Below are 25,774 nucleotides of genomic sequence, written 5' to 3'. Positions count from 1 at the left end.
GATAGCTTTTTTAGTAAATGTTCCTGAGGGCAGTATAAGCATTTATTGTTTGTGTCCCCCAAATGGTGTTTGATATCAAGGTCATCTGTCTCAAAATAACCAGTGTGATGGGGACTGTCAGGCTCAGGAGAATGCCTACAGCCTGTGGTATTGTCTGTGCAGCCATTGTGGCAGGTTCTTTGAAATCCCTCGTTCTTGCACGTCACTCAAAACCTTGTGGACTTAGGTCATGACTACTATGAAGGAACAGTGTTAACCCCTATTTGGGCTTCTGTGTGGGCTGGGTTGTAACTCAGTGGTAGAGTGCATATTTAGCATGTGTTCGGTCCCTGTGTTAGGTCTCAAGGAGCTCCATTGGCTCCTTTCCTGGATTTTTTGGGTCAAGAAGTGTGTTGGTGCACAGTTAGGTCTTCCAGGGCCTGAGTCAGCTTGTCACAATCTATTTCTTAAGAATTTATATCTTGATGGCACACACCTTTTTTTTTTTTTTTTTGAGACAGGGTTTCTCTTTGTAGCTTTGGAGCCTTTCCTGGAACTCACTCTGTAGCCCAGGCTGGCCTCGAACTCTCAGAGATCCTCCTGCCTCTGCCTCCCAAGTGCTGGGATTAAAGGCGTGTGCCACCACCACCACCACCACCACCACCACCACCACCACCACCACCACCACCACCACCACCACCACCACCACCACCACCACCCGGCGATGGCACACACCTTTAATCCCAGCACTTGGGAAGCAGAGGTAGGTGGATCTCTCTGAGTTTGAGGCCAGCCTGGTCTATATAGAGAATTCCAGGCCAGCCAGGGCTATACAGGCCTTATCTCTCAAAAGAAAGAAAACTATATCTTGCCTGTGTAGTGGGTCACATCTGTAATCTCAGTAACTCAGGAGATGGAGGCAGTAGGATTTGGAGATCAAGGCCATCTTAATCTACATGAAATCCTATCTCAAAAACAACACCAAAAGCTTATGTTTGTGCTGAGCAGTGGTGGCTCACACCTTTAACCCCAGCACTTGGGAGGCAGAGGCAGGTGGATCTCTGTGAGTTCAAGGCCAGCCTGGTCTACAGAGCGAGTTCCAGGATAGCCAGGGCTACACAGAGAAACTGTCTCGAAACACCCCCCCCCTCCCCCGAAAAAAAATTCCAGGACAGTATAGATGATTCTAATGTAACTATAAGCAGCTCCTCCAGTATAACTGTGTTTCTACACCTTTTATATCTATTTCTAAGGATGCATAGTGTTCCACTAAGTGTGCATAGCTTGGCTTACTCATCACCTTTGTTTTGAGCATCTAAGCAGGTCTCAGCTTTTGCTGAAATATCGGAAGCTACAGTAGATTTAAAATTTTTCCCCTAGTGGTGCCTGGCCTTGTACATTCTAGGCAAGTGTGTTACCATAAAGCCATACCCCTGGCCACTATGTTTTCTTTTGTAATAGTTTATGAATCGACTCTTACTGGTACCTCATTTTCTTAGGTTAGATTTCTAAGATTTCGAAAGAGTAAATATGTCCAAGATTTTTTAAAATTTATTTTTATTTTTTATGTGCATATGTAGTGTGTGTTTAAGTGTTCATGTGTGAAGGTGTGTTTGTGCCATCCATGATGTGCATGGGGTGTTCAAAGGACAGCCTCAAGCATCAGTATCCATTTTCCACCTTGTTTGAGGCAGAGTTTCATTGTTTGCTACTGTGATACATACTCTAGGCTAGCTGATCCAAAGGCTTCTGGAGATTTCTCCTGTCTACCTCTCATCTCTCCATAGAAATGCTGAGATTATAGATGCATCACACACACAAGGGTATGCATCTGGATTTTACCTGGGGTTCCAGGAATCTGGATTCGGGTCATCAGGCTTGAACAGTACAAGCTTTTACTCACTAAGCAAAGGACATTTCTTGTCTAAGGTGTTTGTGTAGGAGAAATACTTGGTTAGTATTATTGTGTTTCTTTTTATTCAATTTATTAAACTCTACATTTGCTGATGATTTCACTGAGACTTTGAACACTGCTCCACACACAGAAAAGTGAAAACTTAATTTCCTGCTGAGATTCTTAGACTTACTTTTATTGCAGTCAGATGGCCAGATTTCATTGGTAATGTGTTTGGTTAGCTCCTCCATATTTTTATGCATATTCTTATACTTTACCTGGCATGATAGTGGGTTCAACAGACCCACCCGAAAGAAAAAGTCATTTCCTCCTGCTGAGGAGCAGATACAAGGTTACTGATAGTGGTTGCTTAGCTGGAACCCTTGCTTCTGCTGCCTTGGCCTTCTGAGGAGGCTGCTTCTAGGAGCCCAGGCTCAAACGCTGCACTGTGAGGATAGCCAAGACATCCTCCTGTGTTACCATCTGCTGTTCTCTTCTCCACCTTGGTATTCATCATGTTCAGGTCACAAGATGTTCTTTCTAGATTTGTTATGCATTTTGCAATCTCAAGATGAACATCTCCTTTAGCTCTTCTTGGTAGCTGAGTTTCCTTTGCTCGCTCTTGGCTACTGTGTGCCGCCTGTCCTACTGTGTTTCTAGAGCCCTGGCTTCTTTATGGCTCTGTATTTCCCTTTTTCTTCCTTGTTTATCTAGAAAGCAAGCATCCTTGTCTGTCCTAATAAACTCATACACCGACATACTGCCTTGTTGACAAAAATTAACAATTAACCATTCAGTTTACTTAGCCCATAGAGTTTTATTGTTATGTTTAAAAAAACAAAACAAATGCCGGGCGGTGGTGGCGCACGCCTTTAATCCCAGCACTTGGGAGGCAGAGCCAGGTGGATCTCTGTGAGTTCGAGGCCAGCCTGGGCTACCAAGTTAGCTCCAGGAAAGGCGCAAAGCTATGCAGAGAAACCCTGTCTCGAAAAACCAAAAAAAAAAAAAAAAAAAAAAAAACAAAACAAAACAAAACAAAACAAAACAAAAAAATGGAAAAAAGAAGAAGATACAACCTGTCTGTGTGTATCATTCTGGACTCATGGCCTTTTCTGAGGTTCAGCTTATTCTTTCTGAGCAGACAGCTATCAGTTTTTGAATGGTCACATTTGGTCAGCCCCTGGTGTGCTGCTGTCTTACAGAACAGGCAGGTGGTTTCAGAGATACTGTGATTTCAGGACCTGACTCCACTGAGCTGTGTGCTTTTAAATTTTCTTTTGGGAAGTGCTGGGAATTGAACCTAGGGCCTCATGAATGCTAAGTAAGCACTCTAGAACTGGGTTATATAAGTTTGCTGGAGTTCTTGAGTGAGGAGGACTGTTAGAGACCAGCACCTAAAGTAACTTGGGCATACTGAGTTCATTTTATCCTGGTTGGGTAGGGTGTGTGGTACATGTACTTGAACAGTATTCCATCTACCCTTTTCTCCTCTCCCTCTCTTTTTGAGACAGGGTCTCTCTGTGTAGCCCTGGATATCTTGGAATTCGCTCTGTAGACCAGGCTGGCCTCGAAATCACAGATATCCTCCTGCCTCTGCCTTTGGAGTACTGGAATTAAAAGCATGGGCCACCATTGTTCAGCTCTACCTTTTCTTTTTAGCTTTTAGTTTATCTTTGAATTTTTATTTATATTTTTTAAATAACAGGGTCTTACTGGTCTAGGACTTGACAGTTAGACTTAAGCTGGCTGGCCAGTTAGCCTCCCAGCCATTGCTTATCTCCACTTTCCCAATGCTGAGATTAAAGGTGGACTACCAGGTTTGGCTTTATGTTGTTTTTAGTGATTTTTTGGGGGGAGGGGAGTACTAGTTGTTGAACCCAGGGCCTTATGCATGCTAGGCACCTGTTCTACTACTGAGCTATATTAGCAGTCCAAATTTGTTTGTTTTAATTCTGCAGATTGAATTTAGGTCCCATGCTTACAAATCAGGTAGTTTACTGACTGTGCTATATCTTCCCAGTCATAGTCAGGGTAGTGTCACCACTATGAGGATATACCAAGAGCAGAGCTGAAGAGAAGGCTATATGGATGTGGGTACAATTTTTACTGCAAGTTTACTCTGAGTACTTAATTCCTTTCTCAGTTTTCCTCTTTTCTACCCCTACCCCACCTCCTTTTTTGGGTACAGGATCTTGCTATGTAGCTCAGGCTGGCCCAGAAGCTATGATTCTTCTGCATGCTAGGGTTACAGATGTGCACCACCACACTTTGCTTATGCTTCCATTTTTAACTATGTGTTTCCTCTCATCTTTCATATTTCTGTTTCATTGATAGTTGTTCTATCATCATTTTGTTAACAATTGCCCAATTGCTTTTCAAAACCATTTTAATAGTAACACTAGTTTTGGGTACTAGCCATAATTGTATGAATATTCTTGCTTTATCATAAGTCTTGCCAGCATTGGGTGTCTCTGCATAAAGTAAACATACTCCAGAATTGCAGAGGCACAATATTATGTCTGCTTACCTTACCCTGGCCTTGGAACTGGTTAGAATAGTGCTGAGGAAGATGGGAGGACATGCCTGGATGTGAACAGGGAGAGGGAGAGAAGGACTTTGGCTCCAGTGGGCACCCAGAGCCACATAGATGTGCTGTCCTGCCTTCTGCAGTGTCATAATAAAGTGCTTGTATTTGGGCTCATCTGCTCCAGGACAAGAGAGCTACTTGACTCTTACCTCTTTCCTCTGTGTTTGCAGTATGATGCTGTTCCCATTCAGTCCAGTGTGGTGCTATGTTCCTGCCCGTCCCCATCAATGGTGAGGTCCCAGACTGAGTCCAGCTCGGCCCCTGGCATTCCTAGTGGTGTTAGCAGGCAGGGACCCACCATGGATGGCACCACAGCGGAAGCCCGACCAAGTACCAACCCCTTGCAGCAGCACCCTGCCCAGCTGCCACCACAGCCTCGCAAGAAACGGCCAGAAGACTTCAAGTTTGGGAAAATTCTTGGCGAGGGCTCTTTTTCAACAGTGAGTATGTGCCTCTGCTGCTGTTGCTTATTGAGTGCAGGGTTTTCTTGGGATAACTATTGAGAACACCTGACCAGGCATTGCTCTCCCCAGGAGGTGGCTTCATATCCTTGTGGGTTGTCTTCTGCTGTGAATGCCACTAGAGTCTTGGAGGGAGTGGACTCCCCCAGCCAGACCATCTGAAGAAAGCATGGTTAAAATGGATTTTTTCTGTTTTGGCCCGTACCTTTACTCCATATACTCCAGGAGGATAAGGCAGAGGAGTTTAAACCTGGAAGTTTCAAGGCCTCTTGGTATTGAATGCCTGTCTCAAAAACAAACAAAAGCAGCTGTTGATTTATGTTGCTTTAAAACTACAGTTAATGCAGCATGGGCATGTATATTGTGTCTTCCTGTCTTACTGGACAGGCCATAGGAAGCTTTTAGTTCCTTAGGTTGAAAGTTAGTATCAGCGTTAGTATCTTTTTGGAGACTGTTGGTAACATTCAGTGACCTTTTTTACGCCTGTTTTTGTTTGTTTGCTTTAGAACCTGAACTATAACACTTAAGTATTTGCTGAAGAGTTGACCTCCATATTTTTTTTTCCTAACTCCCAGGCCAAGTGGGTGTTTCTGCAGAGTGGTCCAGGAGTCACTCTCAATTCCAAACAGCCTCTAATGAAACAAATTTCTGTCTCCATCTCCAGGCTGAAATAGGCATTCCAGAATAGTTCCAGAGGGGCCTGACTTCCAGAGAGCTCCTAAACAACCATTCTTCCTTATACCTGACTTTGTGAAGAAGCCATATGTGCACTTTGCTTTCTCTTCATGTCTTTATTGGTTGATTGATTGATTGAGACAAGGTCTTACTACCTAGCCCTAACTAGCCCAGAACTTCCTGGCTGGCCTTGAACTCACAGAGATTTGCCTGGCTCTGCCTCTTGAGTGCACACATTAAAGATGAGTGCTACCATGACTAGCTGAGTTTTTTTCTTACTCTTTTTTTTTTTTGGTTTTTCAAGACAGGGTTTCTCTGTGTAGCTTTGCGCCTTTCCTGGAGCTCACTTGGTAGCCCAGGCTGGCCTCGAACTCACAGAGATCCTCCTGGCTCTGCCTCCCGAGTGCTGGGATTAAAGGCGTGCGCCACCTACGCCCGGCTCTTACTCTTTTTTATATATTTATGAAAGATTCTAAAATACAAAGAACATAAAATATAGCTTACTTATATTCCGAACATCTCATCTTAAATTAACTTTGGAAGCTCTTAGACTGTAAAGTTTAGATCTTTTTTTTTTTGTTTGTTTTTTTGAGAAACTTGCTCTGTAGACCAGGCTGGCCTTGAACTCACAGAGATCCGCCTGCTTCTGCCTCTGCCTCCCGAGTGCTGGGATTAAAGGCGTGCGCCACCACTGCCCAGCAAGTTTTAGATCTTAAGTAGCAACTTGGTGAAGCAACTTTGTTTACAGAAGGATTGTGGCCTTATGGAAAAAGCCTTCAACCATGAGGGCCACTCTCTGTGCCCTGTAGGAAGAAGAAACCGCTCTGAGATTCCCTGGGTGTTGCACTCAGCTACAGATGACATTCAGGGAAGTTCTTCCTTTTTTTTTCAGTTTACTCCTTTGTATTTTTCTTAACAAGGATGTAAATTAGGCACCATCCTTCCTGGGTGGTGCAGTCATCCTTCTTACTCAGTGCCATTTTGAACTCATGCCATGAGGCACTTGGGAAAGCACTGCAAGCCAAAGGCTCCTCCTTCCTGGCTCTTTGAAATCTGTAGTTCTGGATCTCAAATGAGGTGTTGCACTGATTCATCTCTCTATTCCTGAAATAGTGAGCACCTAAATTAGATTTCCAGGGGAGGAATAAAGGGCATGCAGTTAACCAGATTGAGTAGGATATTCACTTGGCAGAGCCTGAAGTTGATACTAGAGAGCAGACAGACTCCAAAGTACACCATCACATCCAAGATAGTAATGACATCACCCCTAGTGACATGGAGCAACATGTTCCATGCAATTCTCTCGAAGACTCTCTCTGTTCTGTGGGAAACCTGCTTATGAAATGCTAAGTTTAGAAATCAGCTCACAAACTGGGCATGATGGCACATGCATTTAATCCTAGCACTCAACAGTCTAAGACAGATGATCTCTATGAGTTCAAGGCCAGTCTGGTCTGCACTGTGAGCTCCACACCCGCCAAGGATGCATAATGAGACCTTGCTCCCAGAAAACAAACAAGCAAATAAATAAATAACTACATCCTCAGAAGGGATTCCAGTAAACCAAAGTACTTTCCAACAGTTCCTCCTTCTCTTTTCATATATAGGGAGCTAAGCATGCACGCTCGTGTGTGTGTGTGTGTGTGTGTGTGTGTGTGTGTGTGTGTGTGTGTGTGTGTATTTTTTCCTCCATTCCCAAAGGAGCCTGCTGCTCCCCTCACTCTAGTGGCTGTGAGTCATGTATATACAGCATGTTCCTCCAGAAAGTTCTTTGAGATCTTTTTACTTAAATGCATTCAATCCTACATTGTCCCTGGTGTCTGTGGGATCTCATAGTGCTTTTCCAGGACTGTGTCTAGGGAGTTTTGTCACAGGATATGACTAGCAACAGGAGCCAGGTGACCCTGCCCTGTGGCCTTCTAAAGGTTTTTCACCGGGCCCAGTGATTTCTTGGGGTATGTTTCATTTGCTCTTTGATTCTCAGTCTATCATTGAAGGTGTCTAGAAAAAAAAAAAAAAACACATTCATTTGCATTTATCAGCCATGTTGGGACAAAGCATCTTTGGCAAAGCTGCCCCTCCATAGGCTCTGGCTAAACCTTGGACTTATCTGGTGCCACAGGTGTGCCCAGGATTTGCTGGTACACTATCCCTGAAGCAGAGTCTGACAGGCAGAGGGGGTGCTCTGTATGGAGAGCATTCTGTAAAGATGGTTTGTTCTGTGACATTTTAGTTCTTAGTACACAGTATATAGTACACATAGCTATGTTCATGCTAGTAAATGAAATATATGAGAACAATTATTTGGAGAAGCCTAAGTCAAGGGCAGCTTTTTACCAGGATGTATATTGGAAAGTCATGTTTTCTCTCTCTGTCTGCCTGTCTTTCTTTTTTTCTTTCTTTTGTTGTTTTGTTTTGTTTTTTTTTTAAGACAGGGTTTCTCTGTGTAGCCCTGGCTATTCTGGAACTCGCTCTGTAGACCAGGCTGGCTTTGAACTCAAGCGATCCACCTGCCTCTGTCCCCCAAGTGCTGGGATTAAAGCCATTCGCCACCACTGCCCAGCTGAAAAGACATGTTTTTTCTTTTCTTTTCTCTTTCTTTTTCTTTTTTTCTTTTCGAGACAGGGTTTCTCTGTAGCTTTGGAGCCTGTCCTGGACTAGCTCTGTAGACCAGGCTGGCCTCAAACTCACAGAGATCTGCCTGCCTCTTCTTTCTTTTTGGTTTTTCAAGTCAAGGTTTTTCTGTGTAAGAGCTCTGGCTGTCCTGGAATTCACTTTGTAGACCAGGCTAGCCTGGAACTCACAGAGATTTGCCTCCCAAGTGCTGGGGTTAAAGGTGTGTGCCATCACCACCTGGCAAGACATATTCTTGAAGGCCTTTTTCTTCTTCTTCTTCTTCTTCTTCTTCTTCTTCTTCTTCTTCTTCTTCTTCTTCTTCTTCTTCTTCTTCTTCTTCTTCTTCTTCTTCTTTTTCTTCTTCTTCTTCTCCTTCTCCTCCTCCTCCTCCTCCTCCTCCTCCTCCTCCTCCTCCTCCTCCTCCTCCTCCCTCCTCCTCCTCCTTTTTTTTTTTTTTTTGGTTTTTTGAGACAGGGTTTTTCCATATATAGTTTTGGTGCCTGTCCTGGATCTCGCTCTGTAGACCAGCCTTAAACTCACAGAGATCCGCCTGGCTCTGCCTCCAGAGTGCTGAGATTAAAGGTGTGTGCCACCACCACCCGGCTTGAAGACATTTTCAGTATCCACTTGTAGTGATATTTTGACTTGTCAGTCAATAAAATTGTTTTTTGTCTGTGTTAGGGGGTATTGAGACAGGGTCTTACTGTGTAATAGGGTTGCTTGGCGCTTGGAATCCGCTTGCCTCTGGCTTCCAAGTGTTACGATTATAGGTGTGCACTATTGGTTCTTGAGTTTATACTTTGACTGTACCATGAGAACTTCTGGTAGCTAACTGATTATGAACTTTTGAAAATGATGGAACAGTTACTGTTTACCATTTAATATTTGCTGTCATGTTGCTGTTAACTATTAGAACATACTAACACCAACAGTGGCTTTCTGATGTGTTTGTTAGTACAGGATCCAATGTAACCTTAAATGTAACTTCAAATTGCGTGTATGGACTGGGCAGCTTGTGCAGGGTGACAGTGACTTACCAGACTCACCTCATTATTACACTGTGTTTTTTTTTTTTTTGTTTTGTTTTTTTACCTCCAAACCAGGTTGTTCTGGCCCGAGAACTAGCTACTTCCAGAGAATATGCTAGTAAGTACTAACTCCATTGAGCTGTGTGTCTGGGATTCGGGGGCAGGGCCATTTTTGTACATATGGCAGCCTGGATAGTGGTAGGGCCTATGCTGATCTTAGTCAATGACAAAGGTTAGTCTTCTAGACCATGAAAGCTTGAGTGGGTGGTTTTGGGAAAACTAGCGTTTATGTCAGTTACCTTTATAAATTTACTATTTTTCACATTTTCTAATGTTAGTAAACTCACTTCTCTCCTAAGTTAAAATTCTGGAGAAACGTCATATTATAAAAGAGAACAAAGTCCCGTACGTAACTAGAGAGAGAGATGTGATGTCACGCCTGGATCACCCATTCTTTGTGAAACTTTACTTTACATTTCAGGACGACGAAAAGTTGTGTATCCTTTGCATCGTCAGTGCTGTCTGAAAAAAAAAAAACACTTTGTGTTTTAGATTAGTGACTACATTGTTTGTTCCTTGAAAGGAAAGGGCACAGCATGGGTCCCTGTGGAGACTGATATCCCTGGTGGCAGCAGACAGTACCAGCACATGGCTGAGACTCTTACCAATGTGCTGTTTCTGAAGGGAAAACTATCCCACAGTGTTGGTGTTTATCAATAAATATTGTACCTAATAGACTGTTGTTTTAGCCGTGGTTGCTGGACATTGATGCAGAAATGTCCCCTCATTCCCCTAGCAAATGCCCCAGAGTATCTGTTAGACATTATTGACTCCTGCTTTTGGAAAGTGAGGGCCTGAGAGGAAAAATGATTTTGGGCCTCCTCAGGCACCTAGAGTTGTCATCAACTTCTCCATACCCTCTTCCATCCTAAGGTACTGAGTTCAGTCCGAAGAACAACTTGACTGGGCATTTGAGAAGCTCAGGAACTCAGAGCGCTATCCTTCTGGAGCTCTGTCTACTGGGCCTGCTCAGCCCCTCCAGCTCCTTAGGCCTGTTTAGACTGCCTCTCCAGCAGATTCACCGTGCATGTATGTTCATTGTTGTTCATCCACATCTCTCTTCTTTTTTCTACTTTTTATTATTTATTGTTTAGAGAAAAGGTTTCTCTACATAGTGCTGGCTGTCCTGGAACTCACTATATAGACCAGATTGGCCTCAACCAAGATCCTTCCGCCTCTGCCTCCCTAGTGCTGGGATGTGTGAAGGAAGGATCACATCTCAAGCCAGGAGGCAGAATAAGTAGGTGTGGTTGGACTTGCTTCTTTCATGGCAATATTTTTTGGAGAATTTCCAATTACCAGTGAGTTTCAGGAGCCCAGTGACCCTGCTTCTTAAAGACCTCCCCACCTCAATAGTCCACCATCTGGAGACCAAGCATCTAGTCACATGCATCCTTGAGGAGACACCAGATTGTATCAAGACTGTGGATAGCCAAGACAGAATCACACATGCTTGACTTCATCTTCTGTCAGGGTCATAGAGGTAGGATCAGAGCTCAGAAGCTAGACCAGAATGTCCTTGCTGTGTGATTTCTAAATGAGACTGGCCATTTCGGTTCAGGTGGAAAGAACTCTAGGTCTTTGTCTAATGGCACATACTGTTCTTGGTATAAGACCCAAAAGGTCATAATGGCTCCCCCACCTATCATGAGAATGAGATCCAGTGGCTTCTGCCTCACTGTTAATCCTCACTATACATTGTATTGAGAAAGAAAAATGAAACTTTTTGCACAAAGAAATGCCCAGATATGGTACTGTTCTTCATTTAGTCATAATTTCAAGTGGAGGAGAGGAACTAGTCCTTGTATATTCGCTTTTCATTACTCAAGAGACGCAGGATGAACCCACATCTATTCAGGACAGGTGAGATGAGGCAGAGCTTGGGGACACTTCCGCCATAGACTGAAAACAGACAGATGGATCACACAGGGACTACTGAGGGTTCTTCATCAGATTTAATACAGGGGCCTGGGAAAGTGAGTCCAGAGGCTTGATCAAGTTTAAGGTTTCCCTATCTTGTAGTCCTGGCTTGATCAGAGCCAGTGGGGGAACCTTCCTCTTCATACACAGATGAAGACCAAAAAGTTCTCAGACATAGGTGCTTTGCACCCCATCATCTTTAAACTCCCACCAGACCAGTGCAGCATGGAGTCAGGACCACAGGACTGGGTTCTAGTCCTGTACATTATTTGCTTTGTGAACTTGAGTCAGTTGCTTAATCTCTCGACCAGGTTCCTCCTCTGCAAATTGCACACATTGGGCACTTAGGCTCCCTGGCTCTGTGAATGCACTTGGTTTGTGTCTGCCTTCCCAGGGGCTCACCCAGTCCGTGACAGCTTTTGCTGCCCTTGACTATTTCCAAGTGGGTGGAGGATGTTCTTAGGATGTACATAAAGTCTAAAAAGAACATTCTGGAATAGGGAAGGATGTGATTGCAGAGAACTGTAGCCTGAGAAATAATCCCAGGCACCTTCTATGTTTAAGACAACTTGTCTCTGATTCTCTCTTGAGCAGAGACTCATAGGTGTCCCTCTCACAGGAACCAGGAACCAGTGAAGGGTCAGTTAAAGGATAAAACCATGAAGCCAGAAAGAGAAGTTACTCCTTGTACCCATACCCCATGGCTGTGGCCTTATATCTGGGCTCCTAACTGGTGAGGCCTTGCTGCCAGCCAGTGTCAGGCTAGAATTGGTGGCTCTATGGCATGTCCTACGGTGTCTACTGACGTGATAAACACCATGACTATGAACAACTTGGGAAGAAAAGGGTTTATTTCAGCTTAGAGTTCCACATTATAGTCTGTATCACTGAGAGATGTCAGGGCAGGAATCTCAAGACAGGAGCTGTTGCAGAGGATGTAGAGGAGTGCTGCTTACTGACTTGCTCCCCATGGCTTTTTCAGCCTACTTTATTGTACATCCGAGGATCACCTTCCCATAGTGGGCTGGTCCTTCCCACACCAATCACTAAGAAAATGCACTACAATGCCGGGCGGTGGTGGCGCACGCCTTTAATCCCAGCACTCGGGAGGCAGAGCCAGGCTGATCTCTGTGAGTTCGAGGCCAGCCTGGGCTACCAAGTGAGTCCCAGGAAAGGCGCAAAGCTACACAGAAAAACCCTGTCTCGGGGGAAAAAAAAAAAAAAAAAGAAAGAAAAGAAAATGCACTACAGTCTTACCTACAGGCAAATCTTAGGAAGGAGTTTCTTCATTAAGAGTCTTTCTTCTTAGATGATTCTGACTTGTGTCAAGTTGACATAAAACTAGCCAAGACATGGCATCAGTCTCCCTTTTGAGGGAGACAGGATGCAGCTGGGCTTGCAGAAATGTCAGACTTGGTCTGAGTTGAGAGGCACAGGTAGTCAGAGGTGGGCCTGGCCGGGAGCATCTTTACCAGCTTTGGTTGAAGCCCTGTCTCTTCTGGGTTTGTCTCCAGCCCCAGAGCTTCAGGCTCCCTCCTTGGTGGTTGACAGGAGTGCTTTGGCAGACAAAAAGCCAGAACAGAGCAAGAAGTCTACCTTGGCTTCTTGTATGAACTTCAAACTTGGCTTCAGAACTGCTGCTTAGTTTAGTCAGCATTTTGCCCCTTTTGTCCCAGGCTGCTAGAGAGGTGTGCTACCTGGAGATTTCCAGTAAGAAGCAGGAACGTTTAGTGCTTTGGAGGAAAGCAGTCCTTTGGAGCTGTTTCTTGTCAGTGTTCAGTCCCCTTCGAAGAAAACAGCATAAGCAAGAACATATTGCAGCATGGAGCAGGGTGTGTGTGGCAAGGAGAGGCTGTCTATTTTTCATCTCCCCAGCAGGTATTTCTGAAATAGATCAAATGAATCAGAAAATTAAAGTTGTTATAAAGCATGCCACTCTCATGCACAGGACTGTTAGCACAGCCCACGGAATGCAGCAAATTCAGGCAAGGGTCACAGTGGAAGTCACTGGGGCTCTGGTAGGACTCTGTCTTCAGAGCTGGTTCTCCTGCACTTCAAAGCTGTCCCACATGTTTTTAGTACCTTGACCATGGCTTATTGGTCCAACAGCCATCTAGAGGCTTCCTTTCATAAGCCACAGAGGCCTCTGAGTACTACGTGTCTAGAAGGGCACCTGGGCTGAGGTGTTGTCCATGTGTTTTCAGGGACTGTGTCATTGTCTTAGAAATTCTGTGCTGGCACCTGGTCTTGGAGCTGGGGTCTGGATCTGCCATGAAAGGGCAACTATCTTGATGCATAAGTACCTTCAATTTGCATTTGATGAAAAGAAAGTTCTTATGGGGCTTTTAAGTTTAACTTTTAGAAAACAACAACAATATATTTTTCCATTCTTCCTTAACCACAAATGTTCAGATTTTGGCCTTAGTTATGCCAAAAATGGAGAGTTACTTAAGTACATCCGCAAAATCGGTTCATTTGATGAGACCTGTACCCGGTTTTACACGGCGGAGATCGTGTCTGCTTTGGAGTACTTGCACGGCAAGGGCATCATCCACAGGTACAGACACTGCTCCAGATGGCGTGCGTGTACAGCAGGGTCCCGGTCATGATGGGCAGTGGCTCTGAGGCACACAAGTAATCCACACCAGCTCTCTGGGGCCAGCATTGGCTGGCTTTCTACAAGTTATGATGTGGGTATTTCCAGGTGATGGCTCACAGAGAAAGCTGAAAACAGGCTGGAAATGAAAGGAACCTGCACTTTGAAAGCTCATGTTATAAGTCATCAGTTCAACTTGGGTGAGGTGTCTTCCTGTGACACTAGCAGATCAGTTATCTGGTGGTTTTTATTTTGTCAGTTGTAACTCTTGTATCTATTTAATTTTGGTCACATTTTTTATTTCTTTGTTTTGATAAAGGCAAATTAGAACTGTGGTTTAAGAACTAAAAAAAAAAAAAATTAAATTAAATGTTACTAAAAGTGGTAGATGAAGTGGAAAGGGTGGCCATGGAAGCCAGAGGTGTTAAGATGTTTGTAACAACTCACCTGCTTAAAGATAAAGTGATAGTTATAAAATGATTTTTGGATGCCTATATCCTATGCTGTTGATACTTGTTTGATGTGAACTTTGGGCTTGTATTCTTGGTTTTAGTCTGTAAAGGAAAAGATTCATCACTATATTGTGTTTCCATCAAAATGTACAGTATGTGATAATGCTGCTACTTTTAAACATTTCTTCTCAAAGGTAAAATTCTACTTTTACAGAGACCTTAAACCAGAAAACATTTTGTTAAATGAAGACATGCACATCCAGATCACAGATTTTGGAACAGCAAAAGTGTTATCTCCAGAGAGCAAACAAGGTATGCTTGCTTGATTTTCAGCAGAACCTTGTTCTGGGCTTAAGGCTGAGAGCAGCTTTGAGCAACATGTTTCATTGTATGGTTATTATCACTAATACAGAGATTCCTTTTGGCTCCTCCAAGTGTGTGAAGTCTAGTAGTAGGGGAAGAACCAAAGGTAGCTCTGCTAGTTCTTGTTCTTGCTCCATAGAATGTATGTCAGGTCACTTGTGAACTAGGGGTAGAGTTGGTGGCATGTATATGTACTGCAGGTGTGTCTTGAGAGCACATCCCTGGACTCCACTGCCTTCCTCTCACCCATCCTTCTGCCTTCCCATCTGATGTATATAGCTGCCTGTGATGGCCCATGCATCCTCAGAAAGACTCTAGGAAAATTATACAAGCAAGGGTTAATTTTGCCTATTTATTCCAAGTTCTGTTCAGAGTTAGCACATAGTCTTGGCTCCCATTGTGCTACCTTTACTTTTGGGGAGGTGCTGCTGAGAGTTTATTTGGGCCAGAAAAGTGGGATGGCTTGCTGTCCTTCTGTCACTAACATCCTTGGTGGATAGAAACTGCCCACTCTGGAGATATAAAAAAAGAACAATTAGACTCCTGAGGACTCTACCACAACACTGAGTAGAAAGACAGTAATCTACTGCTGATGCTGTCTTGAGAGAAGGAAAGCTGTCTGGTAGGTTAATAAATGACCTTGCAAAGGATCCTTGATTCTGAGATGCATGTGATTCTTCTGAGCTGCCTAGCCTTTTTGCCTATTTTTGGGGTCTCAGTGAGAAAGAAAAAGACCATTAGGGAAGGCATTATGGGATATGGTTGGCCACAGGTTTAGAGCACAGTTGTGTTAGTGGAAGAAAGAGTTTGATAAGCACTTTGTAATAAGTGATTTTATGGCTTTGGCTACTTTTTGGAAAAGAGCATGCAAGAGCACAGTGCAGTAGGCTTCTGACCTGTCTCCACAAACAGGAAGCCAGTACATGGGAACCAGAGAGGATTACAGCTGGGGCTGAAATAGAGAGTCTAGGTAAGGAAACAAGTTCTGTTCCGTGGTGCTGTAGGAGATGGCCTGTTGGTTTCCCTTCATGGAACCTTGCATTTCTTTCTGCTGATCCCATACATGTTCTTTGCCTTTGTACAGTCCTCCTGTACTGGTAATATAACATCTACACTGCCCTCTGGGGATGGCAAGCCTTGCCTTTGAGGAAAGAGACTTTCTTGGGTGGTGTAGTAAATATTATGCCCTTGCTGCCCCTTCTGTCATTGCTAAAATGCCCTGATACCTCCATCTGATTGACGTATTCCTAGTAAGTAGTAGTCATCTTTCTGTCCAGCAATGCTGATTTTATAGACTTGGTATAACCTCATATTATAGCCTTGAACATTGTCCATTTTAAAGTTGAACCAAATAGCCACTCTGTCTCTTTAACTCTTTCTAGTGGGGAGAGTCTGTCTGTTTTCCCATCATGCCTGTGCTGACTTTTCTTGCCCGAAACCTGAAGCTAAGATGTGGCTGTGATCCTGAATCAGTCTTAAGAGCTATTCAGCTGGGCTGTGCTTTAGACATTTTCTTCTTTGTGTAGCTTTTCTTCAGAACCTGATAATTCAGCACAGTTCTAACCTTTAAAGTAGAAAAATATAACCCTGCTCTATCTGCCACATGGAAGCTGAGTTCTCATGCTCTTCAGGGGCCTGGAGTGAATGGGAAGGTGGACCCCCGAAGTGGGTTCAAAGCATCTGGTGTCCACCCTGCAGCTTGCAGATGAGTGTCTCATGGGCCAGGACCATAGGTAGTGGAATGTAGATGGTCCCTGGGCTGGAAGCCTAAGTCTTTTTGCCCTATATCCTGAATTCCCAAGTTAGTGATGACTGAAAAGAGGATGGTTCCTGATCTGCAGCTATTTATTTGTGCCTGCTGTGTGTTCATTGTGTATTTAGGTGCCACAGGTCCAGCAATGAGCACCACAGACAGGACCTCTGTCCTTACATTGCTTTGCTCTAGTGGAAAGATGATGGATGAATGTGATGAGTACCTCCTACAGTTGGGTTTTAGGTAGGAGGTGCCAGGTGGATAGGGTGTAACAGGTATCCTTAGTAGGGTCCTTTGGTTGCTCGATCTAGTCCAGGTGACCAACTGAGCTGACAACCAGCTCCCATCTTCTTTAGTTAGAGGTTGACACTCTGAAGGATACACAAGAGGGCCACAGAGTGGTTGGGGGGCCAAGGATTACATTTTCAAGTGTGACCTTTTCTTTTTTTCCCCCCCACTTCTTAGCCAGGGCCAACTCATTTGTAGGAACAGCACAGTATGTTTCTCCAGAGCTGCTCACAGAGAAGTCGGCGTGTAAGAGGTAACCTGTTTTTAATACAACTGCCCCTCTCTCTTCTCTCTGTGATGTCTACTAGGTTTAGTCATGAGGAATTGCTATTTGAAAGAGAGACTTTAGTAAGTCTTAAATAGCTGAGTATAAGCCTGGTACAGTGATACATCCCTTATAATCCCAAAGGAGGAATTAGTAGAATCATGAGTACAAATCCAGTCAGGGATACATGGTGAAACCTTGCCTCAAAACAAACAAAAATGATTGGGCATGGTGGTTCATTCTTTTAATAGTAATACTCAGTCAGAAGCAGGTAGATTTCTGAGTTCAAAGTCATCTTAGTCTATATAGCAAGTTCCTAGACCAGCTGGGGCTACACAGTGAGACCCAAAGAAGGTAGTCTTCTGCTTAATTTTTAAACATGTACTTTTCCTTTGACATGTATGCATTCTACTTTTATAATTTATAATTCCTTGCTGGTTGTTTTTTTTTTTTTTTTTTTTTTTGGTAGAATGCTGGTCATCTTTATTTAGGGAAGCTGTCCAATGGACTAGTATGGCTGCTGTAGGTCATGGGTTCTTTGGAGGTGAATAGAAGCCCTGGAGAGACAGAAGGAAGAAATTTCTAGCCCAGGGCTTATAGTCCTGGGGTAGGCTTGGCAGTGATCCTAGCATTGAGGTTTGTTTGACAGATGCAACTGAATCTTAGTGGTGGCCTTAGCCATGAATATCAGAAGCATGGAGTGTGTAGAGTGATCTAGAGACCGGCACTGGAACAGGTTTTTTTTTTTTTTTTTGGTTTTTCGAGACAGGGTTTCTCTGCGTAGCTTTGCGCCTTTCCTGGAGCTCACTTGGTAGCCCAGGCTGGCCTCGAACTCACAGAGATCCGCCTGGCTCTGCCTCCCGAGTGCTGGGATTAAAGGCGTGCGCCACCACCGCCCGGCTAGGTTTTTTTTTTTTTTTATTGTTGTTTTTTGTTTGTTTTTAATATATGTGGGTGTTTCACCTACGTGTATGTCTGTGTACCATGTGCATGTGTGATATCCCTGGAGACTAGAAGAGGATGTCAGATACCCTGGAACTGGAGTTATGGATGGTTGTAAACCACCATGTAGGTTCTGGGAATGGAACCAAGGTCCTTTGGAAGAACAATCAGTGCTCTTAACCACTGAGCCATCTCTCCAGTACCTGAAGCTTTTAACTGTTGCAACTGGGGGTGGAGTATGTTGGCCTATAGTGAATGAAGGCCAGGGATGTCACTTAGCATCCTTTATTGTGAAGAAGATGATCTGGCCAGTGTCAGCAGTGCCAAATGGTGGGTGCTCTTTTCCAGTTTCCCAGTGTATATTGTTGCTGAAGAACAAGGCTTTTCCTACTGTCACCTCTTCCTAGTGTGGTGAGTGTGTCAGCACTGATAGGAAAAGCAGGGAGCATGCACATACATGTTTGCTCTATGTAGTTCCTGTTCTCCAGGATATATAAAATGTGAGTGGAGTCAGAACAGTGTTTTGAGGGAGCCATCACTGTGTCTCTGGATTTTGAATTTTAAATCTTGTGAAGTCACTAGAATATTAAGGATCTTTTAAATGGAATGCCTATAAATTGTAATGAGCTATAGAAAATAGTCTCTCTATATATGTTCCCAGATAATTTGTATTTTTCATGTCATTTTTTTGGTGCATTTATGAACGTTTGAAGTTTTCACACATGTGCAGTCATACAGTATACCCAGTATGAGTTCTCTTGCTTTCATGATAATTAAATCACCGATTCATTAAAAGTATCGGCATACATTTTTTTTCTGTTGCATGAGAGTTAATTTATTGAGCTGTCCTGTTCCATGGGTGGTGCTGATTTGCCTATATATAATGATAACAGGCACTTGGCCTCAGGGTTACCCTCTCATCCCTCTGATAAAACAGACAGAAGGGGCGTGGAGTTCCTGCTTCAAGGTTTCAAGACTTGCCCCATTTGAGACTTTAGAAAGCCTTCATATGCTGCTTCCAGAGCCAAAATGCAAATGACAGAATGCTGAGATAGTTCAGAGGAGAAGCTAACCTAAACCCTTAACTGCTTGAGTTCCCACATTCTAGAGAAAACCCTGAGAGGTCTGGGCGGTTTGGCCTTCTTATACCCTGGCCCTTCTGCTTCTGTTTGCTACTTGATTTTTTTTTTTTTTTTTTGCTTTACTCCCTGTTTTACTTAGACAAAGCACTAAAGAAAACCAGGTATAGAAAATGGTAAGCCCTATACTAGAGAGAGAGAGACAGCTCAGTGGTTAAGAGCACTGGTTGTTCTTCCAGAAGGTCCGTGTTCAATTCTTAGCACCCACATGGTAGCTCACAACCATTTGTAACTCCAGTCATTGGGTAGGAAGCCTTCTTCTGGCCTGTGAGGGCACTGCATATATACAGTGCACATATATGCATACATACAGTCAAGGCATTCAAGCACAGAAAATAAAATATATTAAAAAGATAAAATAGTGAGGTGGGCATGATAACATTCCTCTTACTTGTAGCAGTTGAGGTAGAAGCAGGACAATCAGGAGTTAAAGTCAGTCTTTGGCTCTAGAGGTAGTTCTAGGCTGTCCTGGGCTGCATAAGACTTTGTTAACTGTTAAAATCTGAATTCAAGCAAAGTAGTTACCAACTAGTTATATGTAAAATAATGTTTTATTTTGCCACACTGTCAAATCTCTAACTCCAATTGCTAAGTTTTAGAATTATGCTCCATCTCCGTGCCTTGCCTGTCCTGGCCTGAAGGCGCTAGTCATACCAGGGCAGAGACAGCCTGGCTCTCAGATTGGCCTCTGTAGCTGCACTGCTGTCCTGAGTGGTGGCTGTTCATATCCTGTGATGACAAATCTCTGCTGGCATCCCACAAAACCCGCATGCACCTAGTACTTGGAGACAGCTGGAAACGGGAGGCAAAATCAGGTGTATCACAACATCCCAGTGACCCAAGAGACCACAGGAAAGCCAGACGTGCTAGGAGAGTATTGTGACAGGAGAGGGGCCAACCTCAGGGCTCCTGATAGCTGGGCACCTGGGACACATCTAGGTGCATTGTAGAAGCTACTTAAAGATGTCCAGGATGGTGCACGTGTAAGGCTGAGACAGGAGGGTGGACTGGGAATCTTGAGTTTAGGGTTAGCTTGGGCAGCACAGTGAGACCCTGTCTCAAAAAGAAAAAAAAATACAAATAAAATGGATAGTCTAAATGTTTTTAAGAGAGGGGCAGGACTTTCTTGACAGAGTCCATAAAGGGAAGGACAGAGGACAGAACATGTATTGTGTATATGTCCTTTTAGGCCCCACATGCATCCGGCTTTTGCATCTTTTCTTAGGTGAGCACAAGTCTTGCCCAGAGAGCATTTGAGTTAATCATAGCAATATCACCCTACAGCGACAAAGCTATCTCTCCCAGCTCCACTCCCTAGCACCGGGAGCTTCTCCCTCAGGCCTCCTGAAGTTGCAACTACAAGTTGCATTGGTTAGCATTCTTCAACTCCCACCTTAACTGATAGGTAGCAGCTTGGTGTGGCATGATGTTGGCAGTGAACTATGTTCTCCTTTCAGAATGAGACAAGGACATGTGTAGAAGTTGTTAACCTGCAATAGACATCTTCAGGGGAGCTGAACCTCTTGGTAGTTGTTCCTGCCAAGTATGGTACCATTTGACTCAGGTCACAGGGAGATGCCCAGAAAAGCAAATTCAAACTTCCCACATATCTAGTCTTAAGGGATAGGCGTACATTGGAGGCTGAAGGTAGGATGGTATAGACAGAGACTGTAAAATGAACCTTATTTATCATTTAAATTATACCAATGCCATTTTTCTTTGTCTTTTCCCTACCTTAAAGTTCAGACCTTTGGGCTCTTGGATGTATAATCTATCAGCTTGTGGCAGGACTCCCACCGTTCAGAGCCGGGTAAGAGGAATTCTGTACATCTTAGGCTTTTGAGCCTATCATAGCATACCCCACTGCCAGCAGCTTCTGGGAGATCTGGACAAAGGTTGTGCCCAGTAGGGAGGAACTTCCACCATAACTTAGGAATATGTGGTGCTTGAGGTCTTTAGTAAGAGCTGGCCTGGGAGGTGAGAGTGACATTGGGTTGTTCTGTAAAAGTACACCTAGTACTAGAGATTTGAAAAACCCTTGCTCAAATAACAGCATTTTTTTAAATTCACAGAAATGAATATCTTATATTTCAGAAGATTATTAAGTTGGAATATGATTTCCCAGAGAAATTCTTTCCTAAGGCAAGAGATCTTGTGGAAAAACTCTTGGTAAGTATTTTGAATTTTCTGTGGTGAGGGAATCAACATAGCTACCTCCTCTGACTTCTGTCGCACTCATGGGCATTCTTTTGAAAGATATGTTTAAGGTAGACAGTGATTACAGATAGTTAAATTTTTTTTTTCTTTTTTCTGTTTTTTGAAACAAGATTTTTCTGTGTAACAGCCTTGGCTGTCCTAGAACTTGCTCTGTAGACCAGGCTGACCTCAAACTCACAGAGATCCACCTGCCTCTGCCTCCCACATGCTGGGATTAAAGGTGTGGGCCACTACACCCACCTGGCAACATTTTTGTTTTCAATAGTAAGCATCTCTCTCTCTCTCTCTCTCTCTCTCTCTCTCTCTCTCTCTCTCTCTTTCTCTCTCTCTCATTTTTTGAGACAGGGTTTCTTGGTGTAGTTTTGGTGCCTGTCCTGGATCTCACTCTGTAGACCAGGCTGGCCTCGAACTCACAGAGATTCACCTGCCTCTGCCTTCCGAGTGCTGGGATCAAAGGTGTGCGCCACCACAGCCCAGCGTCTCTCTCTTTTTTAAACAATATTTTTAGTCTTTGAGAATTTCAGGCATTGTGTTTTCAACATATACACTCCCCAGCTCCCTTTCCAGCTTCAGAATTTCTTCTTCGAGTCTAGTTTGTACTGCCCAGCTAGTCTTGGGAGTGGGACCTGCCCTGGTGTTTGGTCAACCTTCCAGGGCTTACATCATTTTATAACATTTAGCTGCAGGCTTTAAAAAGATGCTTGCTGCTGCCCTCTGTATTTTGAGGCTGAGATTTGTTTTACCTGTGGGAAGGAAAGGGCAGAGCCTTGGGTTGAGGTAAGTAAGAGTCCTAGTCAATCTTGGCTTTTTCTACTATGGCATGGGCAGGCCTCGGTATGGACCATAGTGTCCCTACTCTTTCTGGAAGGTCTCAGGACTTGAAAACACTTGCATAAAATAAATCAACAAATAATTATGTTTCAACCCTGACAGTGACATGTCTTGGCTATCATTTAAGGTTTTAGATGCCACAAAGCGTTTAGGCTGTGAAGAGATGGAAGGGTACGAGCCTCTCAAAGCTCATCCATTCTTTGAGTCCATCACATGGGAGAATCTGCACCAGCAGACGCCTCCGAAGCTCACAGCTTACTTGCCGGCCATGTCAGAGGATGATGAAGACTGCTATGGCAACGTAAGCTGGCATCTACGGGGAGTAGTTCAGGCAAAGAGATGCTCTGCTTGCCATGCTGTATGAACACGGTTCCTTGGGACCATAATTTGTGCGATTACTAGTTAAAATGTGTGAGTGAGCCAGGCTGCAGTGGTGGCGCACACCTTTAACCCCAGCACTTGGGAGGCAGAGGCAGGTGGATCTCTGTGAGTTCAAGGCCAGCTTGGTCTACAGAGTGTTCCAGGACAGCTAGGGCTGTTACACAAAGAAATCTTCTGTCAAAAAACAAAACAACAATAACAACAAAAGAGAAAGTTGGGGCTAGAGATCACTCAGTGGTTAAGAGAACTTTCCATTCTTCCATGGGTTGTGAGTTTGATTCTCAGCACCCATGTACTGGCTCACAAGTATCTGTAATTCCAGTTACAGACACCTTTTCTGGCCTCTGGGAGTACTAGGTTCATACAAAGTGCACACACACACACACACACACACACACACACACACACACACACACAAACACACAAACACACACAAGCAAAAGTCCCAAATACATAAAATAATAAATACAAAGATTGAAAGTTCATGGTCAGTCTGGCTACTAAGTTAGGCACTGTCTCAGAACAAAACAAGCAAAAAACCCAAACAAAGAGGGTCTTCTAAAGATAAATTAAAACTATTGCTGTTTTGCCTCTTAGAGCAAGTGCTGTTTGGCGTATCCCCATTTCTCCTAAAATGCTCTTTATGCCCAGACTTGTAGGCAGTGAAACTCAAGTATATCTATGCTAGTGTTGGCCAGTTTCTGCATATGCCCACTGCAGAGAACTCAGGCCCTGAGGCAGGAGTTCTGCCCTTGTCCCACTTGCCTCCTAAATGCTCATGAATGGTGTGCCCTTTTGGGTCATATCAGAGGGTGCTGGTGGAAGCCTTGGTGTCTGTCCTCTTTACTAGAACTGTCATTCCTGCAGAAGTTAACCAGGACTTCAGCCTATGGGCTCTGTCTCTTCCCTTCTTTATGTATATTTGTACATGGATATACTCCTAAGCATCTCTGAAGGCCTGCTCTGCACTGTTGAGGACAGGGCTTTTTTATGGGAAGCTTTGACCTCTACCTGTATAATCTGGATCTGAGTGGCAGCAACTTGGTTTTGTTGGGTAGCTGCTTAGGTCTTCCAGTGTGTTGTAAGGGCTTTGTAAACATCTAGGCAGAGAGCTACCTGTGTCAAAGTTCACTTTTAGACAGACTGAGTTGGGTCTGGGGAATGCTGGGGCAGAGGAAGTCAGCTCTGTAGGTATTCCTTTTTCATGGGTGGAGCAGCTCCGTGATATGGAAAGGCAGATTTGTGCTGCTTTTAAATTCAGTGTTGGCCAGAGGAATGGGACTCTGAGTTGAAGCCACTTTACTGGTTCTCAAATTTTTTGTGGGGATACCCTCCCCAGTAGAAGTATAGTAGTAATTTCTATAAACTGATGCAAGGACGTCATTCCTCTCATTGGGGAACCTATAGGAACAAGTGGAGACAGTGTTAGGGTATGAATCTGGAGTCAGCAAGATGGAGCTGTGACTGCTGAGGGGCTGTGCAAGCACAAATTCTGCAGAGTGCCACTGGGCAACAGCAAGGAGGTGGGCATAGGACTTGTAGAATCTGCAGGAGGCAGGAGCTGACCTCTGGAGTAGTAGCCAGGACTCTCTGGAGGACTCAGGAGTGTGAGGCTTGCGCCAGCATAGTTGTCTGCCCAAGGTGGCCGTACCTACCTTCACCTGTGTTCAAAGATCTTTGGCCTTGTCATTGTCTGGGAATATGCTAGAATGTGAGCTGCCCATGTGGCATGTTGTGAATAGTTCTGTTTTCTGTGTCAACATTGGCTTGTATATTTTTTCCCCTAGAATCATTGCTAAGATTAAAGAATATTTAAAAAACAAAAAACAAATGTAAGCTAAGTCAGACTATGTAGTGACTCTGAAACCTAAGATCCCAGGACTAAAAGAGAAGTGTACCCAAGCACTGAGTTCCATGCTAGAAGGTAGCTGCTCTAGAGGTTCCTGCCTTAGGGTGCTGTGCTGGGCGAGGGTCCCAGGCTCTTTCTCCCTGGAGAGGAAGGATGGGGTGTAGCCCTTCTCTGACCTCTGTTTCTATCAGAAGAGGAACCTGTAGCAGGAAGGTCCAGCCTTGTCTTGGTTTAGTGGCCAAACGACCATTGGAAGAGGATCTGTCTATATACACCAAAAAGGGACAGGCAGTCCATCTGCCTTTGAAGTGTGCGTGTGTAAGCTTACCAGATTGTGAGCGGCTGTGGGGCCAGGCGATGTGTGTGTGTGTGTGTGTGTGTGTGTGTGTGTGTGTGTCTTTGACCTTACAGACAAATTAAAGTACATCTCTCCTTTCCTTTTTCCTTGCAGTACGACAATCTCCTGAGTCAGTTTGGCTGCATGCAGGTGTCCTCCTCCTCCTCTTCCCACTCCCTGTCTGCGGTGGATACCAGCCTGCCCCAGAGGTCAGGCAGCAACATAGAGCAGTACATCCATGATTTGGACACTAACTCTTTTGAACTAGACTTACAGTTTTCAGAAGATGAAAAAAGGTTGTTATTGGAGAAGCAAGCCAGTGGAAACCCTTGGTAAGAACTGTAGGCATCAGCACCCCATGTAGAAATACAGGGTGCATGGGAACAGACATGGGCTGGTTGCTTGTCCTTGACGCATGTTCTCAGAAGTTATTGGGAGAACTCAGAGATGGGGCTTGAATTACATTGTATTCTTTATAAATTGATTTTAAGACTCATATATATGAAAGCCATTCTCTGTATTTTGCCAACATTTTCTTCAGCTTACCTCTCAGTCTATTTGTGGATACTGTTTTACAGTTGTAAATTTTTATGATGTCCATCTAACCTGTTCCTGTCCTAATCTTGTTTTCTATCCAAGTCTACTGAAAGGGTTTCAGTGTGAAAGTGGCACTCCCACTCCCTTTATATTGTTGTTGTTTTTGAGACAAGGTCTTACCTTGGTCTAGAACTTGCCATGTAGACTATGATGGCCTCAAACTGATACAGATCTACTTGCCTCTCCCAAGTGCAAGGGTTAAAGATGTGTGCCACAACGCCTGACTGCCTTTATTTTCTTGTACTGTTTTATGTTCTATACACATGTATAATATGTTTTGAGCATATCTACTCCCATGACACTTAGGCCTTTTTTGTGGCAGAGGGGTCTCTCAGGAATATGTATTTGGGTGCAATGGGAGGAGGAAAATTGAGGTCTTGTTAAGGCAGGAGGGAGAATGCACAAGACTCAGGAGACTTTATGAAAAGGGAGGAGAACCCTTAATAGCTTTTCCAGTGACATGCAGATGGCTAAGACTAGAACGGCTTACTGCCAATACTTCCTTTCTCTAGAAAAATTAAATATAGATGCTGCTCCTAGAAAA

At 44.0% G+C, this 25,774-nt stretch overlaps 1 protein-coding gene across 5 annotated transcripts in view; it reads left to right on the top strand.

Moving 5' to 3' along the window:
* Positions 1-25,774, top strand: part of Pdpk1 (3-phosphoinositide dependent protein kinase 1) — a 77,111-nt gene that overhangs the window by 35,404 nt on the left and 15,933 nt on the right. For 4 of the 5 annotated variants that reach the window (XM_042283663.2, XM_076577991.1, XM_076577993.1 and 1 more), the window contains 10 exons: positions 4,631-4,900; positions 9,316-9,358; positions 9,600-9,737; positions 13,633-13,777; positions 14,483-14,580; positions 16,850-16,925; positions 20,760-20,828; positions 21,091-21,187; positions 22,194-22,367; positions 24,748-24,965. In XM_042283663.2, the coding sequence (XP_042139597.1) occupies positions 4,688-4,900; positions 9,316-9,358; positions 9,600-9,737; positions 13,633-13,777; positions 14,483-14,580; positions 16,850-16,925; positions 20,760-20,828; positions 21,091-21,187; positions 22,194-22,367; positions 24,748-24,965 (1,271 nt within the window). In that variant the 5' untranslated portion in view covers positions 4,631-4,687. The remainder of the gene's footprint in view (positions 1-4,630; positions 4,901-9,315; positions 9,359-9,599; positions 9,738-13,632; positions 13,778-14,482; positions 14,581-16,849; positions 16,926-20,759; positions 20,829-21,090; positions 21,188-22,193; positions 22,368-24,747; positions 24,966-25,774) is intronic. The other variant, XM_076577992.1, reaches the window with a different exon arrangement.

Source organism: Peromyscus maniculatus, chromosome 8 (genome assembly GCF_049852395.1).
Source record: "Peromyscus maniculatus bairdii isolate BWxNUB_F1_BW_parent chromosome 8, HU_Pman_BW_mat_3.1, whole genome shotgun sequence".
Taxonomy (NCBI): Eukaryota; Metazoa; Chordata; class Mammalia; order Rodentia; family Cricetidae; genus Peromyscus; species Peromyscus maniculatus.
This window is presented reverse-complemented; position numbering and strand designations above follow the sequence as displayed.